Genomic DNA, 26,023 nt, shown 5'->3' with positions numbered 1-26,023 from the left:
TGCTGCCTGCTGACACAGCATGGATGTTTTCACCTTACTGTCCCCTGTGCTGACCCCTGCAGTTTACTTTATCCTGCTGTTTCCTTAGTGCTATGAAACACAGTTAATGATGTTTCTGTGCCCTTTACCCTAATGAGGATAATGAATGTTTTAGACTGCTATAATGAGATCACCCTTCATTTTTTCTGAAAAGCTAGGAAGGATTCTTGATTTGTCTTGCTGAAGTTATGACATAGTCCGTGATGCCTTTGGTATAAACCAGAAATATTTCTCTTATTCATGGGACACTTTGCAATGAGAACATTTCCATGTTCATTTGAAGGACTGGGAAATTTTAAATTTGCAACAGATGGATTTTCTCCAAAGGCTTCAGGTTAAGTCACCTCTGAGGAAATGACAGTCTTCGTATGGCAAACTGATTTTTTTTTTTTTTTAATATTGACTCTCATTTCATTTCATTCCCTCATTTCCATGAAGGATGTTGTTCCCATTTGCTGCTTCTGCACCCCATCTAACCTAAGTTCATGCAATTTTTTGTGAAGGGTGGGATGGTTTCAGGAGGGCAAAATGCAGCAGTCAGTTCTCCTGTGAGCACTGTAATGATAGAAAACAGGCACAAATCCTTTTTGTTTTCTCTCATCACTCCCCTTTGTCACCTGTCTGCAGCTCTGATTTGGCAAATAGCGCAGCTATTAGTGAGCTCCCCACTGTGAACTGGGGTGGTGAGGTGGTAACAAAGTCTCTTTGCACACTTATGAACATACAAAATACTTAGAAAAGTATCTAATACAGCTATTGGAGATGTACTGGTAGGTTCACACCTGGCTGCATGCGCAGAAAGTGAGGATTTCAGTGGGCTGTCATTTCCAGGGGTGGATTTTTGAAGCCTGTGGCCAAAACCTGAGGATAGGTTTGCTATCGGTTGGTGGTAATTGGGCTGTACTTGCATAATGATAGTAATTTCCTTCTTCTTGTATCTTAAATTTGATTTATAAGACCATGCTGCAGTGTGACTTAAAGCTTTAAGTGTTTGTCTCTGTTGGCAGTTGGCAATGTATTAGCTGTGATTCTTTACAGAAATAAGTGTTCAGTGTTGGAGCTAAATTGAATAATATGGTGGTGTTTGTATCTTAATCTTCCAAATAGCTCTGTCAAGTTTGCTACATTGATGTCTGAAAGGATTAAAAATAATAAACTCCATTGTACAGAGCTTTGAATACAGAGTGGAAGCTTAGTAATTGCTGGCAATTCATGTACAGACTCACTAAAACATGGCAAGGAGGCAATTCTCCCAGCACGCCTGAATTTTTTAAAAGAATCTCCTTGTATCAAGGCCTTATGCTCTGCAAGGTACAAAGGTACAAATCAACATGAATTCAGGCTTGCAGGACTCAGTCCAAAACCCCAAACCCTTTAGTTGCACTGTCATATCGATTTAAAACACCTTTTGTGTTCTTCATCAGTCTGCTGGGAGCTGTTTGCAACCCCAGCTTTTGGGCAGGGTAGGTGGAGTGGGCTCATCTTGGTTTTCAGCAGAGAGCTCAAGTCCTGAGCCCCCAACCCAGTTCCCAACCTTTTGCTCTTCGTAGGAAGTGGGAAAAAACCTAAATACATGGTGGTTTGTTTCTTTTTAATGAGATTCTCAGGGAATCAAATGTCAAAGGAAAAGCTCTGAAATCAGGGATCTGGCTTTGCTGTTTTCTCTCAGAAGATGTCTGTAGTTCCCCTGCATCCTTGTGAATGAGTTTTTAAATAAGGATTTGCAAAGAGCGGCTAAGGAAAAGGCTGATTGAAAAAACAAACAATAACCAAAAAAACCTCAACCAACCAATTCCCACTCTCCCCACCCCCCAAAAAACCCAATTAAAAAAAAAAACAAAACCAAAATAAAATAGGAGAGGGAAGGGAGGAGAATGTGATTTGTTTATCATGACTGAACTTGAAACTAATTTTAAATGTCTGTCTTCTGAGAGTAAGGAAATTCCTTTAGCTTCCAGCAGTAAATAACTGGGATGCTTTTAGCTCACAGCTGATCTAGAGGATGGTGAGTTTTCAACTGAAAAATAATTGACTCTCCAGTAACGCAAATCTATTCCAAGTGTCACTAAACAGCTGGAGGAAGAGGAGAGTCCTGACTGGCACGGTTCATATCACAAATAACCCTTGAACTTTGTTCTGTGTCTCTGAGTTCTGTCCAGACTGTCTTGACAAATGGTTTTGAACAAATACAGTTTCTAACCAGGGAGCAAATGACTGTGATCCAGATGTCCAGATTTTGCCCAGAGATAAATCAAGTCTGAAATCCATTTTTCTCTTGCTATTAATCCTAAAAGACATGGTGAGTGTTTCAGAGAAAGGGAGAAGGTTGTTGCATGGGAACTCTTGGGGGTCAGTGAATGAGGGTGTGGTGCTAGGGACGGTGTTGTTCTCCATGCCAAGCTCTTCTTGGCAATTGAGTGGTGTAGGGTTTAATGCTGGCTGTGGTGAGCAGGATTTCTGAAATGCAGCTTCTCCCCAGGTTCCTCTCAGCAAAGGGTTTGGTTGTCAGAGATACTGAGCTCTCAATGGTCTGCCCTTCTCTATGCCAGCAGGGCGTGTCCTGTGCTGTCCAGTTGGGACTTCTGAAGTCTGTCACTTATGTAGGTGCTAAAAAGGAACTGAACTTACTTGGGAACTGGTGTTCCAGCAGAAGGAGCTGAGCACTTGCCAGTCTAACCATATGCTTCTGAAGTTCTTGTGGTTCAGTGCTTTAATCCAGGATATTGCCTATTTAAGGCAATGCAAGAAAACCCTGTGCCACTCTTGCAGAGTAGGTATGTGAACTTTAAGTACCAGGACCAAATGGTAGTTCTAGAATTAGATGGTGTCCCTAATTTCCCTCTTCAGTTTTAAGTGGATGCAGCATTCTTCACTTACAGCCTCAACTGTTGTGTTGCATTGTTGTATGGGGTTGAACATCTGCCCCTTCCAGCCACAAAAGTGGCTGTGTTCCAGTGGTGGGTGGTTTCTTTCTATTCAGGGATCCTCTGAGGCCTGGAAAAGCTTGAGTATTAGGCCATGACATACTGTCAACCTCGCAGATCCCCTTGGCTCCCTCCTTCCTCCAACATCTGCAAGGCCAGAGTTGTCCATCTTGGCTTGTCCATGTACAGTGCACAGAGCAGAAAGACCCAATTCCTACCAGCTGCTGCTGCCGAGCAGGGGCTGAGGCCTCACCAGGAACCTGCCCATCCCATGCAGAAAACATTTGTAGCAGAAGAGAGAACATCCACCACCAGCTCGCTCAGGAGGGCTGTGCTGCTGGACCACAATCCTGGGATCTTTCCCCGCTCTCAGCACCCTGGCTCGGGATGCTCATCCTCCGTCCAGCAGCTCTGCTGTAGCCCTGCTGTCCTGTGGGGTGGCAGGGATGGAGCAGGCAGAGCAGCAGACCTGGCAGGAGCACCGTGCACCACATTAAAGGTTTGGATGCCAAAGCAGAGCCATGGTGAGGAACAAGGTGCCTGTCTCACACAGGTTTCTCAGCCCAGGCGTTTTTTCCCCTGCAGCATTGTTTCCCTGATTGACTGGCGCTGGCTTGGCAAAAGCCTTTTGAATATTCATTTGGCTGACGGGAGATGAGAGTGCGGTAGCTCCTTGAAATCAGCTTGGGGAGGGGAAGCAAATAAGACTGCCTTTTTCTCACTCCTAGTGCTACTTGAACTCTCTCAAATGCATGCTTCACATGGATAAATGATTGTGGAGGCCTCAGCCTACCTAACAAGCCTGCTGTTGTACAGCAAAAATTACAGTGCCTGCATGCTTGTCATCCTCATTTAAAAGCCCATTCCTCATTAATATCACTTTATACATATTATTGCAGCTCAAAGTGCCATTCCTTTTCTCCCCACCCATTTCCTTGTCTGGCTGTGACATACAGGAACTACACCCAGTGCTTGACTCGCCTCTCCTGACCTTTTGTAACTTGGCTCCAAACTCCTTTTTTTGGGTCTTTTGCAAAACACTGTCAGAAGGGAAAAATCCTTTGTTAAAACACAGCCAACTCCTGCCTCAACGTGGAACAGTTTGTTCTGCTGAAAGAATGAGCCAGTTCAGTGAGCAGAAAAACATTGCCATAAACCAGCGGGCTCAATAAGCTGCAAAAGCCATCGGGTGCGCGCAAGGTTTGAAAGGACGACTCTGAGGCAGAATCCATGGGGATGGAAAAAAATAATCCACGATCCCAACCTGTCAAACCCTGTTTCTTTGCTTTCAGACAAAGTATCTTGCAGTTTTCTTTTTGGTTATAGCAACTGTAAGTGGAGGAATGGGAGATGAGGCTGAGCCAGGACGTAACGCAGCTCTCAAAGCTGCGTATTGCAAAAGGGCACGGGGATGAAGTAATCCAAAAATGCTCAGCTGGGAAGGGGCTGCAGCACTTGTAGTCATCAGGCTGTGCTGCAGATGATCAGCTCCAGCGCCTCTGGTACTGTTTCGTAGCTTGGTTTAGTCCTTCCCACCCACATCTTGTTTTAAAGCTCTGGGCACTCTTTACTTCCCTGGAATTGCTGCGGGTCTGTCCCTTACGCGGCTGCTCGGTAACTGGTGATCAGCCTGGCTTCAGCAAGCGGTTCTCCGTTCCACAGGGGACTTGGATGCTCGGTGAGAAACCTGTGTGACAGGCTTTTGGGTTTGTGTCTGCAGTGGGATCATTTTGGTGCTGGTATAAAAGCTGACACTGGTTTTCTTTTAATAGTAAATGTTGTGCTGGCATTAGGGCTGTGGTTCCCAAATTTGGGGTGATGGCCCCTCGATTAAGGTCACCCGTATGGAAGTGCTATGCAAGCCTGGCAGTGGGGCTGGGAGCAGGGGTACATCAGAAAGGTGGGATCCCCAAGATGATTCCTTGGGAAGGGGCAGGCTGTAGCAGCACTGAGAGCACAGTGGGGCTGTGGCTCTGTGGGCTCCTCACCAGCTCAGCTTTCCCTGCTGATTTAAAAGTCTCAAATATCGTTGTCGGAAATTTGACATGGACAAAGTTCTACCTCTGGTATTCATTGTTCTGAGCTCCCCAGTAGATTTTTGTCTTTGAGCCAGTTCAGCAATTTCAGATAATAAAAACACAAAGTGTATTTTAGGTGTAACCTATTCATCTTCACATACATTCTGAAGGGCTGCATCTGCCAGAGCTGGGCTTGTCCTACTGAAATGGTGATGCTTGACAAGGAGCTCTGAGGGTGGGATCATGAGACGTGTGGCACATCTGAAGGTGGCATGGCAGGATATAACAGACGTGTGAGGGGCTGTTTGAGGTGCCTGTGTTTCAGATCAAATCACAAACAAAGCCCTGACAATGCAAGCAAAGACTAAACATCCTAGAGAAAGCATGAGGGGCTCAAATGGGACCTTCCAGTGTGTTTACAAGCATGGTCATACTGTCCTGTCCAGGCACAAACCAAGCTGCTGGTAGTCACCAGCTGAGTGTGAGGTGATGGGACACCCAGATACTGATGAGCTGAGGGAGTACTTGAAGCTCCATTAATGCTATCTGGTGTCCTCTGCTGGTAGTGCTAACCTCAGAGCTGGCTCTGTCGAGATGTGCTTATCTGTCTGTTGGGCCTTTTGCTTTGGGGGAATGCTGAGAATGATTTGCAGCCTGGATAAAATGTGAGGATTGAAGCTATGGAGGTGGGTCCCTGGGATGCTGCAACTGTGAACCCTGCTAAGGTAGTGCAATGCGGAGCAAATCTGTAATGAAGCCTCTGTGCCAAAAGAGATTATTACTTTTTTGGAAGATGTTAATGGTATGATTACATAACATTTATTTTGTGCTCAATCAAATGGATGAGGGCAGAGGAAAAGGAGTGAATTAATGTTAGTGATGTTCAAACAGAAGCACGCAAAGCTCCGAGGGATGATCAGTGGTTTTGTTTTGATGTGTGTCGTGGTGGTTGTTTTTTATTCCTCACATTCTCCTGAAATATAGCACACAGGCTTGTCTCTAAGGGGGGCACATTGCCAATAGTCTAAAGGTTATATTATCCCAGTGACCTATTTTTATACTCTAATCGTGTTCTGTTTCAGCTGGCTCTTTCTAACCTTCCATCTTGTTCAGTTTTGTGCTTGTCTGGGGAAAAAAAAATAAAAATAAAAGGAAAGCAGAGATAATTGCCCTTAGTCCCCAAGTGCTGAGGCAGCCTCTGCCCAGATACCAACACACAGGAGAGGTGCTGCTGTTACAGCACAAGAGCAATCCAAACACACAGCTCGGAAATGGGTGGCTACTTGAGACAGGGGGATGAGGAGCCCTGTGGGGCAGAGGGGAGAGGGCTTCTCTTAAAGGCAGGTTTTTAATGGAGAAGTCCAGCAGTTCAGAGAAGGGTGAAATTTTAATGAATAGCTCTGTTTAACTGGTCTAAATGGAAAAGACGCTTTTCTGCTCTAGGCCTGCCAAGGAATGGAGAATGAATACGATTGTTCGGTCAACCGGCTCCCACTGCATTTAGACTGTACCCGTGGTTTCAAAGCCAGGCTTAAGCTACAAAGCACCCTGACCAGTTGGCATAAAGAGAAATTGTTCCTTAGTACAAACGTTGACTGTGATGCTGCTTGAAGCTCAAAACTGCTGAAGTTTGTGCGTGCGTTTGTACATTTGTGCAGCGTGAAATAATAAGATGTGAAGAGCTTTTCTTGCCAGCGTGGCCTCTCTGGGGCTGTGGTTATTGTATTGCTGGTGGCTCTGCTTGTTCGTGTTAGGATCACCTGAGGATTGAGTGCTTGCAGAGTTAGTGTAGTATCAGTCTGCTCTGGAGGGGAAAATCTCACTAATTGCTCATTGGTGAGCTTGCAGTCCTGAATGGGGTTAAACCCCAAAAGAATTAAGTGTGTCACGACTTTGGTCTGGGTTATGAACCAGGCTTTGGGTGGCAGATGCTACTTCCAGGTGCAAGGGCATGGCATGGGGATGTGTGCCAGCAGCCAGGGTGATGCTCTGCTGCTGGCATTTTTAGGCTGCTGGAGATGTTCCCATCCTGTGACTTCCTCACAGCTGCAGCCTTTGCAGAGTTACTCGGGGAGGATGCTGGACTCATCTAGCTGGGATGGGATGCACAACTGCAGAGTGGGAACAGAGCAGCTCAGCCCTGCCAGATCTTACCCTTTCTCCTCCTTCAGAGCCATGCTGGTATGGCTGGCAGAGAGATCCCACCCACACCTTGGAAGTTCCTCTGGAGAGGTGATGTGTCCCTGCTGGCTGTGCCTGTCTGTATCGAATTACAGGGATATGACTTGGAGAGGTCTTTGCTGGGATGTCCCAGGGATGGATTAGCAGCAGCCCCCACTGGGCATGTTTCAGCCATAAATAATTCAAACTGGTGAAACTCCTACATGACCTCTCATGAATGGACTGCAACAGCAGAAGGAACGTTAATGCCCAGCCAAAGAGGAAGAATCCCAGGACTGCCCTGGCTGGCAACACGGTGGCCATGGGTCTTTACCCCAAATACATGGACCTGCTTATCCTCCCTTCCCCAGCACCACGGTAAATGCACCCAGTCCCAGGCTGCTGAGCTGGCTCCAAGGACAAACTGTGTGCCTGTCATGCTGGGGGGATCTGCTGTCAAACACAGTGGGATGTTTGTGGGGGCTCAGCCCTCAGGTTTGGGTTGATGGTGCTGGCCACAGGGATCATTTATTTAATGATCTGGTTAATTACAGCGTGACTGGGAAGTCATCTGGAACTCCCGAAGACAGCACTGCAGCTTCTGACCCTGGCTGGAGGTAGAGCCTGAAGGGGAGAGGCAAAAACTCAAGAACATCAAGTTTTTTTCCTCCTTTGATTTCTTCTTCTCTTTCCCTTCGGATGATGCTATCAGCTGGGGCCTGCGGAGCTTCAACTTAACAACAAACTGCTTTTATTTAAAGTGCCAATATTGTGCTTGGCTCCATATGAGACAGAAACATTAACTTTGACCTGGGGAGCCTGTCTGTCTGCCTAGCAGGCACTGAAAGTGTTGAGAAAACTGTTATTTTACTTCTATTTTGGTGCTGATTTTTCAAAATCTAATTTTTTATTAATTTAATTTTATTTTAACGGAGCATTCCCTCCTCAGCAGAGCCCCAGAGCCCAGAGAACATGCAGCCATCCTTTGTGTCCCCATGGAGTTTTGTCCCTGGTGTCAGCGCTGGCAGCCAGGAGCTGGCAGGGCTGGGGGCAGGGGAGGGCAGCTATCCCTGTGTTCCTGTGCCTGGGCAGTGGGGCTGGAGCTGCCATGTCCTGGCTGGTGCTGCTGCCTGCTGGGTTTTCTGGTTGCTGTTTCTAGGCGAGGTTTGCAAAAGGTCACAAAAAATTAATCTTCTAACTGGGGACCTTGGCACTGCACGCAGTGAATGTTTTGTATTAACAACCCAACTCGTTAATTCAGTGAAACATTTAAAACCAAACCAGTTATATCCAGCCAAGCTGGAAAAAGCTGAAAGTTCATACTCAGCAGTGCAGATTTCGAAACCTCCCTTTGTTAATCGCTGCAGAAGTAAATTTTCTGCTATTGCAGAGCTCACTGTGACTGGTCTGGGCATTGTTTCCCTCAGCAGAGGCAAAGCTGCTCTGCAGAGGGTTGGTTTTGTACCTGGAACTGCCACCTTTCCCTCCAGCCTTAGTTTCTGTGAGCATCACTGGGAAAAAAACTGTTTTACTCTGCTTTAAGTCAGTTTACCCTTAAATTTCCAGCAGCAGGGATGGTTTAGGTGTACTGGACATTTGACCTGCTTACTCTGCTACCTCACAATGAAATTAACAGGTACAAATGAAATAGAAACCATTAATTTAAGTACAATAACTTTGTCTTCCTGGCTCCAGGTAGCTCTTCCATTTAGCTTTGTCTCTTTGTTCCAGTTCCAATCATAAAATAATACACAGGAAATAGAGTTCTTCACTCGTGGCTGTGCAGATGGGTGTGAGGCATCTGCAGTGGTGATATATACACTGAGATCAGTTGTAAGGGTCTTTTTCAATTGATTATTTTTGCTGCCATTAATTTACTCTATCCATTGGAACAGTCTCACTTACTTTAATGAGGGAGACACCAGTGAATTATCCATTTTGTTATATATTAGTGGTGTATTAAAGTATTAAGTGCATTCCAGAAGGTGAGCAGTGAATAAAACATGCTCCCAACATGTGGTTATGCAACTGTTCCATGGAAATGAAATGGACAAACAGTACACTTGGTTAATTTTTTTTTCCCCCAGTAAATTGCCACTGTGATTCACTTCCAGCTAAAATTTGCAATCTGTGTTCTCAGGTGGCATTAATATTGGAGCCCCGCAGGAGAGCTGTGGTGGCTGGGGCTGCTTTGATTGCATTTTTAAGGAAAGTTGTTGGAGAGAGCAGAGAGTTTGATGCAAATGTGCTGGTAAATGAAATGCAGAGCTTTTAGGTTCTCTGTAGGTGGGTCAGGCCATTCACATTTACCCAAAATAATAGCGATGGAGTGCTCGGGAGAGGCACTTTGTTAACGTGGCACAATGGGGGTCTTTGTGTGTCGCCGTTGCTTTGTATCAAATTTACTCTGTTGAGAGATAAAAATCGTCTTTTTGATATCTGGAGACTCCATAAACACTGGGTCAGATCTGTTAGGGACTGGAGCTGTCTCAGTAATGGACACTCTGGGGTTTGCTGGAAAGAAAAAAGCTCACAGAGGGCCCAGCAGCTTCTCCCTGTGTTAAAGCTGCAGGATAAAATGAAAAAAAGTATTCCCTTTTAGCATTGCTTTCCTGACATGAAACTCCTCTCAGCCTTTAAAACTGTATTTTGTAGCCTTCAGGTTGATCTTATGCTTTTTCCCTAATTGACTCGACTTGGAAAGGTCATCACAGCCTGCTAGACTGTGTAATGTTTAACTTAGCATCAAAAATGAGGATCTTGGGATTGGTGTCAAATGGATGCTGTTCCCCTCTGAATAGCACAGCTCATTCATAATCATCCAAATATTCCACTTGCTAATGTTAATGAATAACTTTCTGGCCCTCTGCAGAGGGCAGGGCTAACCATGAGAAGGTGGGATGAGAGTGACATAAAGCAGGTATTGAGATGTGCAGTCCACACTGTCTAAATCCAGCTCACTTTCAAACCCGTTTTATTTACATTTCTTTTTTTTTTAAAGTTATAACTTCTAGCTCTTCATGATGCCTTAGCATAGCAAGCAGTCTTTTCTGATGCCAAGTTCAGTGATGACTAACACTATTTACAGGACTGTTTTGTAATCTCAGATCAGCCCACATTAACGGGAAGTTACGTTTTCCCGTCAGTCTTTCAAACGGTGCCTGAGAGTTGCTGAGGCCAGAGCCAGCCATCCAGGCTCTCCTGTTTGGAAAAAATGATGTCAGCTTTCAGAACAAGCTTTTAAAAAAAAAAAAAAAATCTAATAAAGTTAGGGAGGTCATTTGAAATTGAACTTCCTTCATTTGAATTTTTTTTCTTTTTTTTTGCATGAGGATCTTTCATTCCTCTGTTCTAAAAACTACCAAGAAAACTAAGCACAGGAGGTATTGCATAAGCACCACCAAACCATTTGCCTGATCTGCATTTCTCAGTGCATGAGATCAGCTCCAAATATCTGCTCTGAGAAAGCTGCTGGTGCACAACTGCTGTAACTGATAGGAATTACCTCTGTGAGTCATCTCATAGGATGGTAAGTCTTTTTTTTTTTTTTTAAGTTCAAGTTTTTATGAGTGTTTTTATAAAGCTCAGTTGCTGTTACTGTAAATCTCAGGGAAATCTGGCACAGTCTTTGTAATATGAATCAGTGCATCCATATGCTTCCAAGTGACCTTGCAGTCTGGAAAAATACCATTTTATCCCTCTGCTGAAGAGGAAAAAAAAAAGCAGAGTTGTTGTAGAAAAGGTTGACAGAGGAGTGTCACCAGGCAAATGACTGCTGGTGCCAGCTACAGCAGCTTTACTGCCCTGGGGTCATGATCTCAGGCACAGAGCATTTGCTGTGCAAGTGGGAAAGCTCCATCAGGCCAGGAATAAGGTTGTGGCTAATGCCTCAGCCAGCCCTGGCCTTCCAGGGGCTGGAGCACTTCAAGCTCTGCTTTAGCTTCAGAGGAGGAAAAGAAAAAATAAAGCAAAAAAGTCATTGTCGATAGCTTGGTTGGGTTTTGCTTATTTTTGTTTGGTTTTGGTTTTAAATGTAACAAATCTCTGGCTAGAGCAATCCCAGCAAGATGGGCTCACACTGAGGAGAAATTACACTTTGTTAGGGAATACCCCAGTGCACTAGGTGGTGTGGCTGCCAAAAGCTGCTGAGTGGTGGGAGGGAAAGGCTGGGAGCCAGGAACATTGTGATGCTGCTCCTGAGCCTTGGGGCCCTTACCTTGTCTTGCGGCTCCAGACAAGGACTCACAGATGTTGTTGGAACAGTGATGAAGTGTCCACAGGATGGGAAGGGCATCTCCCAAATGCTTTGCAGGCTTGCTGAGCATGAAGGGCTAAAATACCTCATCCTCCTCGCCCCCTGCAGCAGCTCTGGGTGTCTGCAGAGACTCTTGGCATAGGCACAGTGCTCTGAGCTGGTGAGAAACTTCCCAATGGTATGGATGGAAAATGCTGATTTTGAAGAAATTGAAATGATCTGTGGGGAATATGTGGATTTTTCATGCTTTTTTTGTGATGGAAAGCAGGCAGCTTTCCCAGGTGAGCCTGCCTGGTGTCACCTCCTGCATGAGGCTGAGCTGGGACCTGGGCACACAGGGAGCCTAGGGACTGCTCTCCCTGCTGAAACACCAAGGATTGGTCTTGACAGGGCAGAACGAGGGGCAAATTCAGTGGTTTTCCTCCTTAAATGAGAATTTGATGTGGGCTGTAAAAGTGGCATGCTTGTGTGTTGGGTTTGAAACAGACAGTTCACAGGTCTAGGTGTGAAAATACAGTAAATCCAAGGTCAAGTTAGATTTTTTTTCAATGAAAAAAGAAAAATTATTTTTTGAATGAAGTAGTTAAATACCAGAGCAGTCATGCTTTGTCTAATACCAAGGGAACTAACCCCTCTTCCCTCTCCTTATCCTTAGGTTCAGTGGCAAATATGAACATTTGTCAACAGCTCCTTGGGACATCATGAGCTTGCTGGAATCTGGACCACAGAGCACTTGCAATAGCGCTTTCTAAATTTGAATTTCATTTAAATGAAAGAAAAATAGTCCTCTGGATCAATTGTAGCAATGGCTAGCAAAAGGAAATCCACAACTCCCTGCATGATACCAGTAAAAACACTGGTGCTTCAGGAGACCGAACAGGATGCTGGAGAAGATGATCGTGAAGGAACACAACCAGAGGCTCCTGCAGAAGGACCAGCAGCGAGTGATGCTGGGGCCAGCACCAGTAACAATGGAGCTCTGTCCAACGGGCACCGCGGCATTGCCGACGGTGACACTTATATCTGCAAGCCTTGTGACTTTGGATCTCAAGACCTTCACCAGTTCTTCGGGCACTTGGACTCTGAGCACTCAGACTTTAGCAAAGACCCCGCGTTCGCGTGTGTCGGGTGCAGCTTCCTGGCCAACAGCCACGAAGGGCTCTCGCACCACAACGCCGAGTCGCACGCCGGCGAGACCAGCTTTGTCTGGAGGCTGGTGAAGCAGGACAGTCGTACAACCGTGGAGCAAAGTCTCTGTGAGGCCACCAGCAGCCATGAGCTGCAGGGAGAGGTCCCTGAGGAAGGGGCAGATGGCCAGTCTGAAATTATCATTACCAAAACCCCTATCATGAAGATAATGAAGGGTAAACCCGAGGCCAAAAAAATACACACACTGAAGGAGAATGTGTCGAGTCAGTTGGGCGGTGAGTCAGAGGTGAAGGATGGAGAACATTCATTCCCAAATGGGTCCGTGCCAGTCAGCCAGCCCACTGCAAGTTCAACAAAGTCATCCCACATAGTGAATGGCTCCATCATAGGAAACGTGCCTGTTCTGCAGGCGGGTGTTGCACAACTTGTGTCGCTGCAGCAGCAGCCCCCGTTGCATCAGCAGCTCCCTACATCCAAGTCCCTTCCCAAGGTGATGATCCCACTGAGCAGCATTCCCACATACAATGCTGCCATGGACTCCAACAGCTTCCTGAAAAACTCTTTCAACAAGTTCCCCTACCCCACCAAAGCTGAGCTCTGCTACTTGACCGTGGTGACCAAGTACCCAGAAGAGCAGCTGAAGATCTGGTTCACTGCCCAGAGGCTGAAGCAGGGCATCAGCTGGTCACCAGAGGAGATTGAAGATGCCAGGAAGAAGATGTTCAACACTGTTATTCAGTCTGTGCCACAACCCACCATTACTGTGTTGAACACGCCCCTGGTTGCAAATCCTGGGACTGTTCCCCATCTTATCCAGGCAACTTTACCAGGCCACGTGGTGGGGCAGCCAGAGGGGACAGGGGGGCTACTGGTCACGCAGCCCATCATGGCAAACGGGCTGAAGGGCACCAGCTCCTCCTTCACCTTGGCAGTGACTTCTGTCCCCAAGTCGCAGCCGGCGGCGCAGCACAGCACCGTGAGCTCCAGCAACACATCAGGGGTCAAGGTGGTCAACAGCGCCCAGTCCCTGCTCACTGCCTGCCCTGCCATCTCCTCGCAGACCTTCCTGGATCCCAACGTCTACAAAAACAAGAAGTCCCACGAGCAGCTCTCAGCCCTCAAAGGCAGCTTCTGCAGAAACCAGTTCCCTGGCCAGGCTGAAGTCGAGCGGCTGACAAAGATCACGGGCTTGTCCACCAAGGAGATCCGAAAATGGTTCAGCGACAGGAGGTACCACTACAGGAATGTGAGAGGTGGCCGGGCCATCTTCCCTGGAGAGAGTGCTCTTGATTCCCTGCCCGAAATCACCTTTGACGTCCCACCCAGAGGAGCCGAGCTGGGTCCTGCGGCGGCGGCGGCCACGCCGGCTCCTCACCACCCACCACGGCGGCAGTCGTGGCACCAGGCACCCGACTTCACCCCAACCAAGTACAAGGAGCGAGCGCCCGAGCAGCTGAAGGCCCTGGAGAGCAGTTTTGCCCAAAATCCCCTTCCTGCGGAGGAAGAGGTGAACCGCCTGAGGGGGGAAACGAAGATGACACGGAGGGAGATCGACAGCTGGTTCTCGGAGAGGAGGAAGAAGAAGGTGACGGAGGAGAATAAGAAACTGGAGGAGGTGGCTCAACAGGAGGAGGAAGAGGCAGAGAATGGCGGCGGGGAAGGGGAAGACTCCTCGGATGAGCAGAGGGCCACGAGTGAAAACGGCTCAGTGGATGCCTCCGGCAGCAACCCCAACTCGGCGGAGCGGAAGGTGAGTCCCATCAAAATCAACCTGAAAAACCTGCGAGTGACCGAGTCCAACGGCAAAATCGAGGTACCGGGGACCGGCGCAAATGAAAAGGGGGACGGCAGCTCCAGCCGGCCGCCCACCCCTCCCAAAACCAAACTGAACTTCAAAAAAACGGCCCAGCAGCGGCATCTGCTGAAGCAAATGTTCGTGCAGACCCAGCGCCCCACGAACCAGGAGTATGACGCCATCGTGTCCCAGACGGGCCTGCCGCGGGCCGAGGTCATTCGCTGGTTCGGGGACAGCCGCTATGGCTACAAGAACGGGCAGCTGAAGTGGTATGAGAACTACCGGCGGGGGGTTTTCCCCCCGGGGCTGGTGGAGGTCAGCCCCGCCGGCCGGGAGGTGCTCGAGGACTACTACGAGAAGCACAAGGGGCTGCGGGAGGAGGACGTGCCCGGCCTCTGCGAGCGCGCCCGCCTCGGCGCCCAGCAGCTCAAGGTGTGGTTTGCGGTGAAGGCTGAGGAGGAGGGCAGGGGCTGCGGCCCCGAGGCTGCCGGCAGCCGGAAAGGGCCGTGCGAAGCCGGCGCGGAGGCGTCGGAGAGCAGCGAGGCGTGGGAGCCGGGCGGCCGGGAGGGCAGCGCCGGGACCCCCGACGCCCCCGGCCCACCGCCCGCCACAGGGCTGGGTAAGGCCCCTGCCTCGGCGTGGGAGGGCTCGGGGTGGCACGGGGCACTGGGCCTCTCCGGTTTGGGAAGCAGCGAAGGGGTTAGTGTTTGAGCTTTAACTGAGGAAGTGGTGAGGAGCTCGGTCTGTGAAAGAAAGGCACGAAGGAAGGGGAGTGAGGAGGGTCTGGCAGGACGACACGAGTGCTACTGCCTGCCTGCCCTTTCCTGCCTTGGTCACTGCGTGCTGGCACCTCTCAGAAGCCAAATCCGGGCTTTATTTCAAACTGGAGTAAAACTTTAGGAGTGTCCGGTCATTCTGCCTGCCCTGTGGGAAGATGGCCCATGGATTGATTTATTTATTTATTTGGGAAGAAAGGGGCCTGGCTTCTTGTCCTGTGCCGCTGGTTCCTTCCATGTCCTTGCCTGACCTCCAGCAGCAGACACAGCCCTGCCTGCCTCTCTCCTGCTTTCCAGATGTGCACATCCTTCTTTGGTGTGGAGAAAGGCTCAGGTGGTGAAGGTGGAGGCTGCAAAGGCAGGAGGGGACATGGAAGGAACTCCTCTTCCAAAACTCACTCTTGGAAGGTGTGTGTCTGTGTGTGCGTGGTGGAGAGGTGCTTTCCAAGCCCTTTGTGGGTTTTTCTGCAGTGCAGCTGGGGGCTGTTTCCTGCCTGGTAGGGTTCCCACCAGATAGAGATGGCCGAGTGCTGGCCCTGTCCTATGGTGGTCCACACACACAGCTCCTTACTGGCCAGCTGGGATCTTCTCCAGCCCCACTGCCTTGCTTTGGACCTTCCCACATATCTCTGCCGTGGCTGCAGGCCTTAAAAAATAATAATAAAAATCTAGTAAAATTCATTGCTTCCATTCCCATCTAATTTGGAGGAGGTGGAGCATGGGTTTGGATGGGTCCTGCCTTTGCTGCACATCCTGTGTGCTTTGCAGGGGAATGGTGGGTTTGGGGACTGGTGGGGGGACAGCTTTTGTGCTGAGGAGGAGGTGGTTGTGCCCCTGCTAGTGCCCTCTGAGCATGGCTTTCTGCCAGCCAGAGCGAGGGAGTCCTGTCAACCCTCGTGGCACAGAGGCAGGAGGTGCTTAGCAAAGGTGCATCCTTAGGGATGCAAAGCCAGCTCCATTCCCTCAAGGATTTTGGGCTTTCTGGCCCCTCTGAATGTTGCTAGCTCTTCTTTGCAGCTGACTATCAAGGCTCCTGACCTTGCCTATCCTGAGGCACTCCCTCCCTCCCTACCCAGCACCCCACCTGGATCAAGGCCAGGAGCATCTCTGACAACTCTGTTCTTTTTCAGAAACAGACTGAACTCAAACCAGCAGCCCCGGAGGATCCGCTCTTACCCTTGAGAAGAAATTTGTGATCTTTAAGAAACCCATGGGCCGGCCTGATGCAAGCCTGAGGCGCAGGACGTAGTGATGAAGCACTGCCATACATGAGACCTTTGAGCACAGCACACGAGACAGCACAGGCACAAACTGGGTGCTCGGTGCTGAGCTCTCGGTGGCCCAGCTGAGGAGACAGCTGGGAGCTCGCACCCAGGAAATAGGATGCTCCTGTTTGCTTTCCAGTGACAGACTTTCAGATTTCATATTCATATACCGATGCCTACAGCTGCCTATACAAGCATAACAAATCTCAGACATTGTGTAAACAAAGTCATTGTTTAGATATGGACTATCATGGCATAGTAGTTGTTTCTTTTTCCTTTTTTTTTTTTTTCATCTGTCTGTTAAGGTGTTTGTTCTCTAAAGGTTGGCATGGCTGCATATATCCTCTCTGCCTTTTCTGGTCCTTAAGCCCTGGCAGTGAAGGGCTTTGTGGGCACACAAGTGTGAGTGTATTATGAAAGGGAAGGGATTTGAGAAGAAAACTGCCAGTCTTGAATTTGAGTGAGATTCTCATCCCTCCAGATGAGGTTAGTGTGAGCATTGCATACTCTCTGATAAGCAGCAGGTTCCCAGACCTGGGCAGCCCGGGAGGTGGAGTTTGGTATCATTTGACCCTTGCTGACTAGAACACTTTACCCTGTGCTCCTGGAGACTGACTGTAACAGCCTGGTAAATCTCCAAGTCTCTCTTTAATCTCAGAACTAGCACATAATAATTTTTGCATCTTGACCTGGAATCCTTTTCATTGTTTGGAGAGAACAGTCTGTTCTTCAGAGAACAAATGCAGAGTCACAGTGTGGCTGTGAGTGGTTCAAGTCATTGTTGTCTCCAAGGCAGCAGCTCTGCTGCCATTGGGAAGTTTCCTTCTTGCAGCCCTACATAGCAGATGCTCCTACAGCACTGCTGGTGATTTCAAGTGTTTGATCCAGTTCTTTTTGTTATTCTTTTCTTATTTTTTCCCCCTTTTTTTTTCCCCAGGCCATGTGCAATAGTTCTGGCAAAAGAGCAAAATAAATTTCCCAGTTATCCTGCCTGGTACCTGTCCATTTTTAATGCGTGTTGTCTTGGGTGGTTGCTGTGCGATGCAACTGCTTGAACATTTTTGCTTTAAATATTCTTTTCTAATAGGAAACAAAGTCTAGAAGGGAAACTCTTGAGCTGAATAGTCCAGCTAAATGCTGTGTCAGATGATTCTGTCACAAACTAATCAAATCCCAGCTCCAAATTGGTTCCATGTTTTGCCTTCACTTTTGCTCTTCCAAGGCTATTCCAGAAATTGACTGCCTTTGAGTGGTTAGAAACTGCATTTAAATTTCTAGTTTGAATTAATTCATGGCTGGTTCATTCCTGGTTTGTTTTGGAGCCAACATTGTCCTTTAACTTAAATAGTTTTTGGTGTTTATCTGCTGATGTATTTATGGAGAGTAGTCACAGCTCCTTATTTTTTGCCAAGCCAAGTCAGCCAAACTTTTTCAGTAGAAGGTTTTTATTTAGTGAGAGCTTTTTGATGTGGGAGACTTTATTGTTAGTGGTAAATGATATTTATTAGGAGGGTGGGTAGCAAACCCCAAAGGATCGGATCCAGAGATTTACAAAAAATCTGGTTTAAAACCAAAAAAGCTCTTTCAGAACCTCTTCCAAAGATGGTGTCTGATTTCTACCTTTAATTGTGCTTGCTTTTGCAATTCTTTCTTTGCCTTCTCTTCAAGAGGCCGCCTTGCTCAGCTGCTGGAAGGGGCTGTGGCTGCTCAGTGCTTTGGCAGAGGCTTCCCCTTGCCTGGTGGGATGTGCTGGATGCCTGTGCCTGAGGTCACAGGGTTCCCTGGCACACGCTGTGAGACCGTGGCCAGGTGTGACCATGTGCTCCAGATGGAGGTGACCACACGCCACAGAGAGTGAGGTGACGCCTTGGATGGGGCCACTGTGCATCCCATAGCCAGACCAACCGTCCCACCACACTGTGAGCAGGGGTGGCACTGACCTGTGTGGCACCAGGCTCCCTAAATGTGCCCTGTGGAAGCACTGCTGATGGTCATGACACAGTTGGAGGCATGACCAGCAGCCATCCCACCTTGGCTGGTGAAGGCTCAGCCAGTGGCATCCCCATGGCTCTCTGGGGACCGGGGACAGCTGCCCTGTGGTGACAGCCCCAGGGCAATCCTGTGCACCCCAAAATATCAGAGAGGGTGGGAGAATCTGGGTGTTTCTAGAGCTGAAAGCAGATCTGGGAGTTGTGCAGCCTGAGAATATGGATTGTATGTACAGTGTCACCTTCAGAGAACAAATACAGGTAGGTCAATTTACTCTGTAGTGTCTATGTACATGCAGGTTTATTTAACTACACATATATACAGTTCAAATATGCCATTGATTCTTTATTGCATTAAGATGTACATTAAAAATGTACACTTTTACTAACTACTTGCTATATAAATACGTTGGAAGTGTAGTTTGCCCATTCAAGGTGATTTTCTGTGGGATTTTTGGTGTACACTTAAGGGCCTATGGCTGATTGGAAGAGTGATCCCCGCTCCATCTACAGGAATGCTTAAGGACTATGGTATGAACTGGTCCCTTCAAACCATGTTTTGATGCACTAGCTGAAATATTTTGCACTTGGATTGTGTTCAGCCAGTTTTCCAGAAAAATTGAAAAGAAGTCTTGTGAGCTAGAGGGAGAATTTCCCGGTGTACACAGAAAAACCAGCCTTGAGGGTTGGAAGCTGCTGAGGTTTTTGAGCTTTGTTTCCATGCATTCATACAAGCACAGCAGGAGTTTTCTTTCTTTTGGGTCGGAGGAATTTTAAAAAGTGGTTCCATGCAGACTCCCCTTGGACATGGCAACGGGGCTGGCAAACGCCTTTGCGTGGGGAGGGTAAGACTTAGAGACAAAAAAGAAATCAAAAAACGATCAAGTTCCCTTTCTAACTCCTACATTCCTTGTTATCTGCATTTTTTAGTTGACTTGAAATCTCCATAAAAGTATAAGCTGAAGATTTTTGAGGGTTTAGCTCTGTGGTCTTCTGTTCCTCTGCTGAGGAGGAGAAACAGGTGCCATCTCTGAAGAGACTCTGGTTTTGGTGCAGGACATTGGAAAAGTGTTTGCATCCAAAACTGAAAAGAAAAATCGAGAGGTGGCTTTACAGTCCCAACAGCAGCTCTTGTGGTGTTGAGAGGCTTAAGTGTCACCACAGTTCTTCACAGTGTGTGAATATTTATCATCATCTAATCAAAGATGACTATTTTGACTTGAAAGGGGTGTAAGATCAAGGTGATGTAGCCAGCATCAGTAAGGGAAATTAAATTCTCCACCTCCATCCGCTATGCCTTAGCTTGGGCTTGGCAGGCACAGCAGAAACCATCAATTTTAATCCATGTGAATCTTGTTACTTATGTCTTCGAGGCTGCTTAGATTAAGGGCACAATCCAATTGCTTAATAACCCGAAACCCTGATTTGTGCTGGCCTGGCTTGCTCATGGAAAGGGCTGCTGGTTCTCCTGGTGCAGGGAACTGAGTTTCTTTATTCACTGATGTCAGCAGCCCCTGCCATGAGATTTCTAGACATTGTTCCATGTTTCATTTGGGTACCTTATTTTTCAGCTCTGTAGTTAGCATCCTTGCAATTTTGTGGGTTTTTTTGTTTTTAGCAGAACACTAAACAAACCGTGGTCTACAGGCTATCTCCACTTGCCTGAGAGCTGAGTGATGCTGCACATCAGGCCTGCAGCGTGGTGGGAAGATGGGCACAGGTGCTTGCAGGTACTTAGTGTGACTTCATGTCCTCTCCCTGAGTTGGTCACCAGAAGCCACCAGCAAAAGCAGTAGCTGCTGGCAGAGAAACACTGTAGTCCTTCACTTGGATGGAGGATGCTCACAGAGGAGCTGGAAGGTACCTGCTGGGTTATTTTTTGTTACATGTACCCTGACAGTTCAAGAGAAGGAAGCTGGTAGAAATAGGCTGGTTTTTCATTTAGGGCTTTGGGTATTTTATTTTAATTGGAAAGCAACACATTTTGGTTACCTGCAGAAGTGTTGTATTATTTTACCTGTAGCCCCTCTTACAGATGTAACAGAGGCAACCTGATCAGAAGCTGGCTCACTGGGAATCAGAAGAAAAAGATTATTTTCAGCACTTGGGCACAAAGTGAATGTGATGCTGCACATTCTCATCAGGGTGACAGAATTTAACATGCTTGTAAACTTCTTTCACCTGTTGCCCAGATAATTTTGGTTTCGTTCTCTTCAAATCAATGTCTTGATGTGATTCAGCTGACCTGTAAACCTCTGGTGTCACTTTTCAGCTGATCCCAAAACCAGCAGGGTAAGATTAGGCAACACAACACATGGAGGGGGGAACAAGGCACTTGCAGGCTATCCCTGTTCTTCTTTTTATTGGGAAATTTAGTTTATGCTGTGTGCTTTACTGGCAGTGGTGTGTGCCAGGAGTGTTGGATTGGCATCACAAAACTTTAAAGCAGAGCAAGGGAGCTCTGTTATGTAAGCAGTGAATTTTTTAAAATTTTTTTCTTTAAATTTTGGGTTTTCTTGTTATGGCCCAAGTGTTCTGTTGGCTGACGTTTGGCATATTCTGGTGGCACAATTAAAGCCCATTTTTCCCTGTACTGATGGGAGGTGGTGTTAGGAGGATTCTTGCTTACTGGTGCTAGTGAAGGTTGGGCTAGGAATCCATGGCATAGAAAATTTCTAGCTAAAATTGCACTTTCTCTCTGCCCCATCTGGCTCATGGTGGTGTTATGGGTACGTGGCTGTGATTCCCCTTGCACATACTAACATTGCACTAAAAGAGAGACTTTGGGAACAGCGTGTTGATCACTTTGTTTCTAAGCAGACCACAAAGTCAGCCTAACGGGGTCTCTTTTTTTTTTTTTTTTTTAATTATTGTTATTTAGAAATCATGCTGGTGCTGAATGACCTGGAATTTTTGCTTGGATTTATCCAAAGGAAAATGTAATTGTAGCTGCAACGGGACCTTTCATAAGGGTGGCCGGTGCAGTGAGGGAGCAGGGTGAGAGCTCTGCTGTGTAAAGCTGTCTTTGTACCGGGGAGGTGTGGGGGGTTCCAGGGGGGTTGTTACTTTGGTTTTTGTTTTTTTTTTTTTTTTTTCAAGACCACAATTTTAAATGGTCACCTTGGCAATCGTGTGAAACAGGAAATAGTTTTTACTTTTGGTAAAGGTTTTAAAGAGGAAACAAAAAAAGAAGCTGCCTGTGATTGTGGGCTGTAGCTATTATTAGGGCTAGGGTAGCTTGTATGTGCTATGGACTTTACCTGCTCTTATTCTGAGGGCAAGAACTCCCTGTAGCAACAATGCCACTTCTGAGAAGTGAATGGCAAGATTCCCTTCCTTTTGTATATGTGGATGTGAGGGTGGGCGAGGGGAAGAGCTTGCTTGTATAGTTTGTTGAAATGAAACCAGACATTTTTGGTTGTTCCTAAATAAAGAGTGTAAAAGACAAACATGAGTCCACTGGTGCTTGCACTGGCATTGGGGAGAGCCCCGGGTGGTGCCCTTAAGCCCAGGAATGGCTGTGCCTGCCTTCCAGCTGCTGGGTTGGGAGTGCTCCAGCACAACCTCCTTGTTTATTTTAAAAGAATGACAACTTTTCCGTGGGGTAAGGCCATGAGTGAGTGGTCCAGCAGGATCCTGAGTCCAGACACCTCTGCCCTAGGGGTGCTTCTTCATCCCAGAGTTCTGTCCCCAGGCTGCCCCAGAAAAGCACGGGCAGCTGGAGCACATAACTTTGTTTTACACTTTTGAGTGAACAGCATAAAACCTGGGGCTGTTCCTGGTTATTTTTCCTCCACTAAAGCCAGGAGGAAGGAGGGAGCAGTGCGACCTCCCCTGAAGAACAGCTGCACCTCAGCTCTGCCCTGATCTGCAGGGCACAGACCACCAGACACCTGAGCCAGCACACATGTAATACTGACACTTTTATTGTCGTTTAAAGCTAGAGTGGCCCTGTAAATGTAGAGTTTCACTACTGGACCCTTCGGCAGTGGCTATACAGGTCAGATCTGGTGTCACCAGGACAGACAGAGGGGCTGCTGTGGTCACTGCAGTCACACCTGGCCCAGAGCCCTGGGACTGGACACAGCACGAGCTGGCTGCAAACAGGCTCCAGCAGCTGCACACAATTGGATTACAGGCAGAGCAGAGGCTGGATGGGGATTTTTTAGGTCTCTTCTTGTGATTATAGACAGTTTGGTCTCTCGCCTCTGGCAGCCTGTCCGCACCGACGCGCTTCTTAAGGGCTTCGTGGTGAAGGTTGGTGGGTGCTTGGGGTTGGTTAGGGGTGGGGTCTATTTCCAATATTTTTAATTTTTTTTTAGTTCTCCACTTGAACACACTTCAGCAGAGAAACTGGAAAAGCTGCCTGAAAGTAGGCCATAGCAGTGCCGTTTCCATAGAAACCAGTTCACAGCGTGCTGTGAGATTCACAAGCACTGGAGGTGCTTTCGCCCGCCGGGATGGGCTACAGCCGGTTGTCCCCGTTGACCCGGGTCCTCCGCAGTACCCTGGAAGGGGGCACAGACAGGGGACACAGCTCAGCCTCACCGTGGGATGGCCAAGGACAATGCTCTGCTGGTCTCAAGTTGCCCAGTGGAGGGAAGTGGGGGCTCAGCCACATCCCCCATGACTGGGGATAATGCCACCAGCTGTGGTGTCCCACCCTACTCCCACAGCAGTGACACTCCCACAAGCACAGGCGCGACTTGAAGCTCGAATTTAGGGTTTCCAGGCAGCAAATGAGGCTGCAGCTCCACTTTGGGTTAGGGGGAGGATGCATTCATCTGCAGGGAGAATTGTGCTGCAGGGGAAGAGCTGAAGGAGCACTGGCCTCACCTTCGCTCCCGGCTCTCGAAGTGGTCAGCGAGCTGCTCTGGGGACACACGGAAATCCTCAAAAGGCTGCTGGTACCGCAACTCAAAGGACCCCTCTCTGCCTCTGCTTGCCAGCAGCTGGCTGGAGCCATCCCCTGCTCGTTCCCGTAGGGATGAAGCATTGAAGAGGTTTATTTCTCCATTTTCCTGCTTGGATGAGGAAAAAAATCCTGTAGTCAAGGGCTTGTGATATCAAAGTGTACATCCTGAAGTAAGGGCAGTTGTGGTGCAGGGCCCAGGCTGCCCTGCAGGGTGTTCAGGGCTCACGAGGGCTTGAGTTTTGCAATGTGCAGCTGCTCTAACAGCCATTGCTGGCTCCCACTAGCACTGTTTTAAATGGAGAAATAAAAGAACCATCTGTCTCAGAAGGAGCCCTGCCCTCCATTTATGCCAGCAGGGACAGCCCCAGGTCAGCCAGCTCTGTGATCCTGAGCTCAATGTCCCTGGAGCAGACAGGAACTGTGGCAAACCCACCTCCTCCAGCTTTTGCTAAAGGGATTTCCAGGCAAGTCAAACACAGTGCAGGCAGGACTGTGCCTGAAACACCCTGACTGCTGCAGGAGGCAGACCCAGTGCTTGCTTTCCTGCTGGGCATCACTATAGAGCAGCACTGGGAATTCAGCCATCCACAGGCACTCAGAGCAGGCACCACTGAGCCTCACTGCCCCAACTAGAGCAGGACAGGGGGCAGGGCCAGGCTGGGCTCACTGGCTCTCAGCCCTGCAGTGCAGTCACCTTCTCGTGTGTGCAGCCAGTCTCACCTTGCAAGGGAAAATGTCTATCTTGACAAGCAGAGAAGCCAGCTCCAGGTTCTCACTGTAGTTGTTCTTCAGGGGAACAGCTCGGAAACCTACAGCAGAGACAGCCCTGGAGTCACTTGCTGCACAGGTCAGGTGTCAGTGCCCTGGCACAGAGCTGAAGGGGTCCTTCTCCCACAAGACCCTTTTTCTCTTCTGCCAAGAGAAGCTGTGGCTGCCTCATCCCTGGAAGTGTCCAAGGTCAGGCTGGACGGGCCTCAGAGCCACCTGGGGTAGTGGAAGGTGTCCCTGCCTATGGTAGTGGGGCTGAAACAAGATGGCCTTTAGGGTCCCTTCTAATCCAGAGCAGTCTATGATTCTGTGATCCTCCAAACCCCCAGATTTCCTTCAAAGTGCCAGGTGGCCCCAAGGGATGTTAGCAAATGGCTCTGCCTTCCTTTGACTGGCTAGGGATGTGACCTGTCATGGGGACAGGAGGGACTGAGCCAGCCTGGGGCCCAACAACACCCTCCCATGAAACTCAGCATCCCCCTGGCTAACAGTGTGAATGGGTGAGAACCACCATGACCCCTCCCTGCTGTCCCAAGTGCTTCACCTGTCTTCAAGCCTTTCACCAGGAAGGTGGCCTGAGCCAGGAAGTTCTCATCGCTGAACATGTCCTCCTCGTAGACCACAAAGCGGAGGAAGGCAAAGTCAGGGTTGCTGACCTGGAAGTGGAACTGCTTCGGGGTCCAGAGAGGGTTCAGGCCATTGTCAGCTGCTCACAAAACAGAGCTGTCAGTGGGCAGCCCCACTGAGTCCTCCCACTGCTGATGCTGGGCTTGGGGGCAGCACGAGGGCAGCTCCCAGCTCAGTGCCAGGCTTTGCTGCAGAGCCCAGGGCTCACACCAGGATCAGGAGTGCTGGTGTATCCCTCTCCCTTCCCTTCACCACCCCACTCACCCACAATCTCTGTTTTCTGCTTGGCGTTGTCGTACTCAGCACCAGACACCTCCACCTCCACAAAAGGACAAACGATTCCCCTTCCATTTTTGGGAAGGTGCCGGGCCCCCAGGACCTGAGCAGAGAGCAGGAGAGACTTGGTAACAGACAGGAACAAAGGGGGAAAAAATGTGTTTGCATACCAAGATATTTTCTTCCCAAATAAATCACCCTGGCTCTGCTAATTGGAGAAAGAAGCAGCAGAGCCAGCCAGCCCAGCCCAGCGTCTTGGAGAGAAACAGCTCCCACCCCTGGAAGCTGCTATAGTGTTCTTGAGCCCCAGTTTGACTTGTAAGCCATAAAAAAAAGCAGTTGAACTGCTCCAGGTTCCTGCCTGCTGCCAGCACAACAGCCAGGCCTGGGCCACAGCATCCCTCCCCCAGCTTGCCAAGCTGGAGCTGGGCTCCCAGCCGAGCGCTGTTCCCTGCCAGGAGCGCTGCGCTGGACCCCCGCATCCTTGCTGAAACTTCTCAGCCCTCCTGCCTTGCTGCAAGGAGGAAAAGGAGCTGCTCTCCACCACTGCTCTGCCTCGTGTCTGCAGCACAGTCTGTGCTCCACTCAAATGACAACCTGCTTCCTCGCAGGAGAAAGCAATCGCAGCTCCCTCTTGCCCGTGGCCATATGTCGCTCCAGCGTGCTGTCGGCACGCTGCTGCTGCAGGGGAAGGACCTGCTGCCAACACTGGATCATGTGCTTTGAGTCATGCTGAGCTCGAGATGGCTTCTCCATCCATGAGAGCTGGCTTTGGTGGGGACAGCTGGCAGTTTTGCCAGAGAACGAGAGGATGAGCCTGTCTCTTAAAGGCGACAGTGACTGCATATGGCACAATGACTCTTGACGCTTTGGTGGTGGCAGCCACATCCTGAGGTGCAGGAAGAGCTTGGAAAACAGAGGGGACAGGGAATTTTTAGGGAGACAGGGGGCATGAGGTCAGTGGTGCAGAGGGCACATGATGGGGTGTCCTCATGGAGAAGGGCTGTGGCTTTTTTAGGTGGGGTCACGCCGAAACAGAGGTGGCTGCAGAGGAAACCTGTGGGCACC

At 48.7% G+C, this 26,023-nt stretch overlaps 2 protein-coding genes across 12 annotated transcripts in view; one reads left to right on the top strand and one right to left on the bottom strand.

Moving 5' to 3' along the window:
- Nucleotides 1-21,818, top strand: part of ZHX3 (zinc fingers and homeoboxes 3) — a 46,751-nt gene extending 24,933 nt beyond the window's left edge. For 3 of the 6 annotated variants that reach the window (XM_014254173.2, XM_014254178.2, XM_088064698.1), the window contains 2 exons: nucleotides 12,052-14,959; nucleotides 16,247-21,818. In XM_014254173.2, coding sequence (XP_014109648.1) covers nucleotides 12,202-14,959; nucleotides 16,247-16,257 — 2,769 coding nt within the window. In that variant the 5' untranslated portion in view covers nucleotides 12,052-12,201 and the 3' untranslated portion in view covers nucleotides 16,258-21,818. Of the gene's footprint in view, nucleotides 1-4,445; nucleotides 4,642-10,473; nucleotides 10,671-12,051; nucleotides 14,960-16,246 lie in introns of those variants that run through there. The other 3 variants (XM_014254177.2, XM_014254175.2, XM_005524898.3) reach the window with 3 other exon arrangements.
- A 56-nt stretch (nucleotides 21,819-21,874) lies between these two features.
- PLCG1 (phospholipase C gamma 1) overlaps nucleotides 21,875-26,023 on the bottom strand; it is a 41,899-nt gene continuing 37,750 nt past the window's right edge. For 4 of the 6 annotated variants that reach the window (XM_088064693.1, XM_014254198.2, XM_088064696.1 and 1 more), the window contains exons 28-32: nucleotides 24,944-25,058; nucleotides 24,597-24,758; nucleotides 24,005-24,093; nucleotides 23,206-23,393; nucleotides 21,875-22,877 (exon numbers count right to left, since the gene is read on the bottom strand). In XM_088064693.1, coding sequence (XP_087920819.1) covers nucleotides 22,835-22,877; nucleotides 23,206-23,393; nucleotides 24,005-24,093; nucleotides 24,597-24,758; nucleotides 24,944-25,058 — 597 coding nt within the window. In that variant the 3' untranslated portion in view covers nucleotides 21,875-22,834. The remainder of the gene's footprint in view (nucleotides 22,878-23,205; nucleotides 23,394-24,004; nucleotides 24,094-24,596; nucleotides 24,759-24,943; nucleotides 25,059-26,023) is intronic. The other 2 variants (XM_088064694.1, XM_088064695.1) reach the window with 1 other exon arrangement.

The sequence above is a fragment of the Pseudopodoces humilis genome, chromosome 19 (assembly GCF_049639895.1).
Source record: "Pseudopodoces humilis isolate 2021_Gansu_Grassland_sample_001 chromosome 19, ASM4963989v1, whole genome shotgun sequence".
In the NCBI taxonomy this organism is placed as follows: Eukaryota; Metazoa; Chordata; class Aves; order Passeriformes; family Paridae; genus Pseudopodoces; species Pseudopodoces humilis.
Note: the sequence above shows the minus strand (reverse complement) of the source record. Positions and strands in the feature narration are given on the sequence as shown.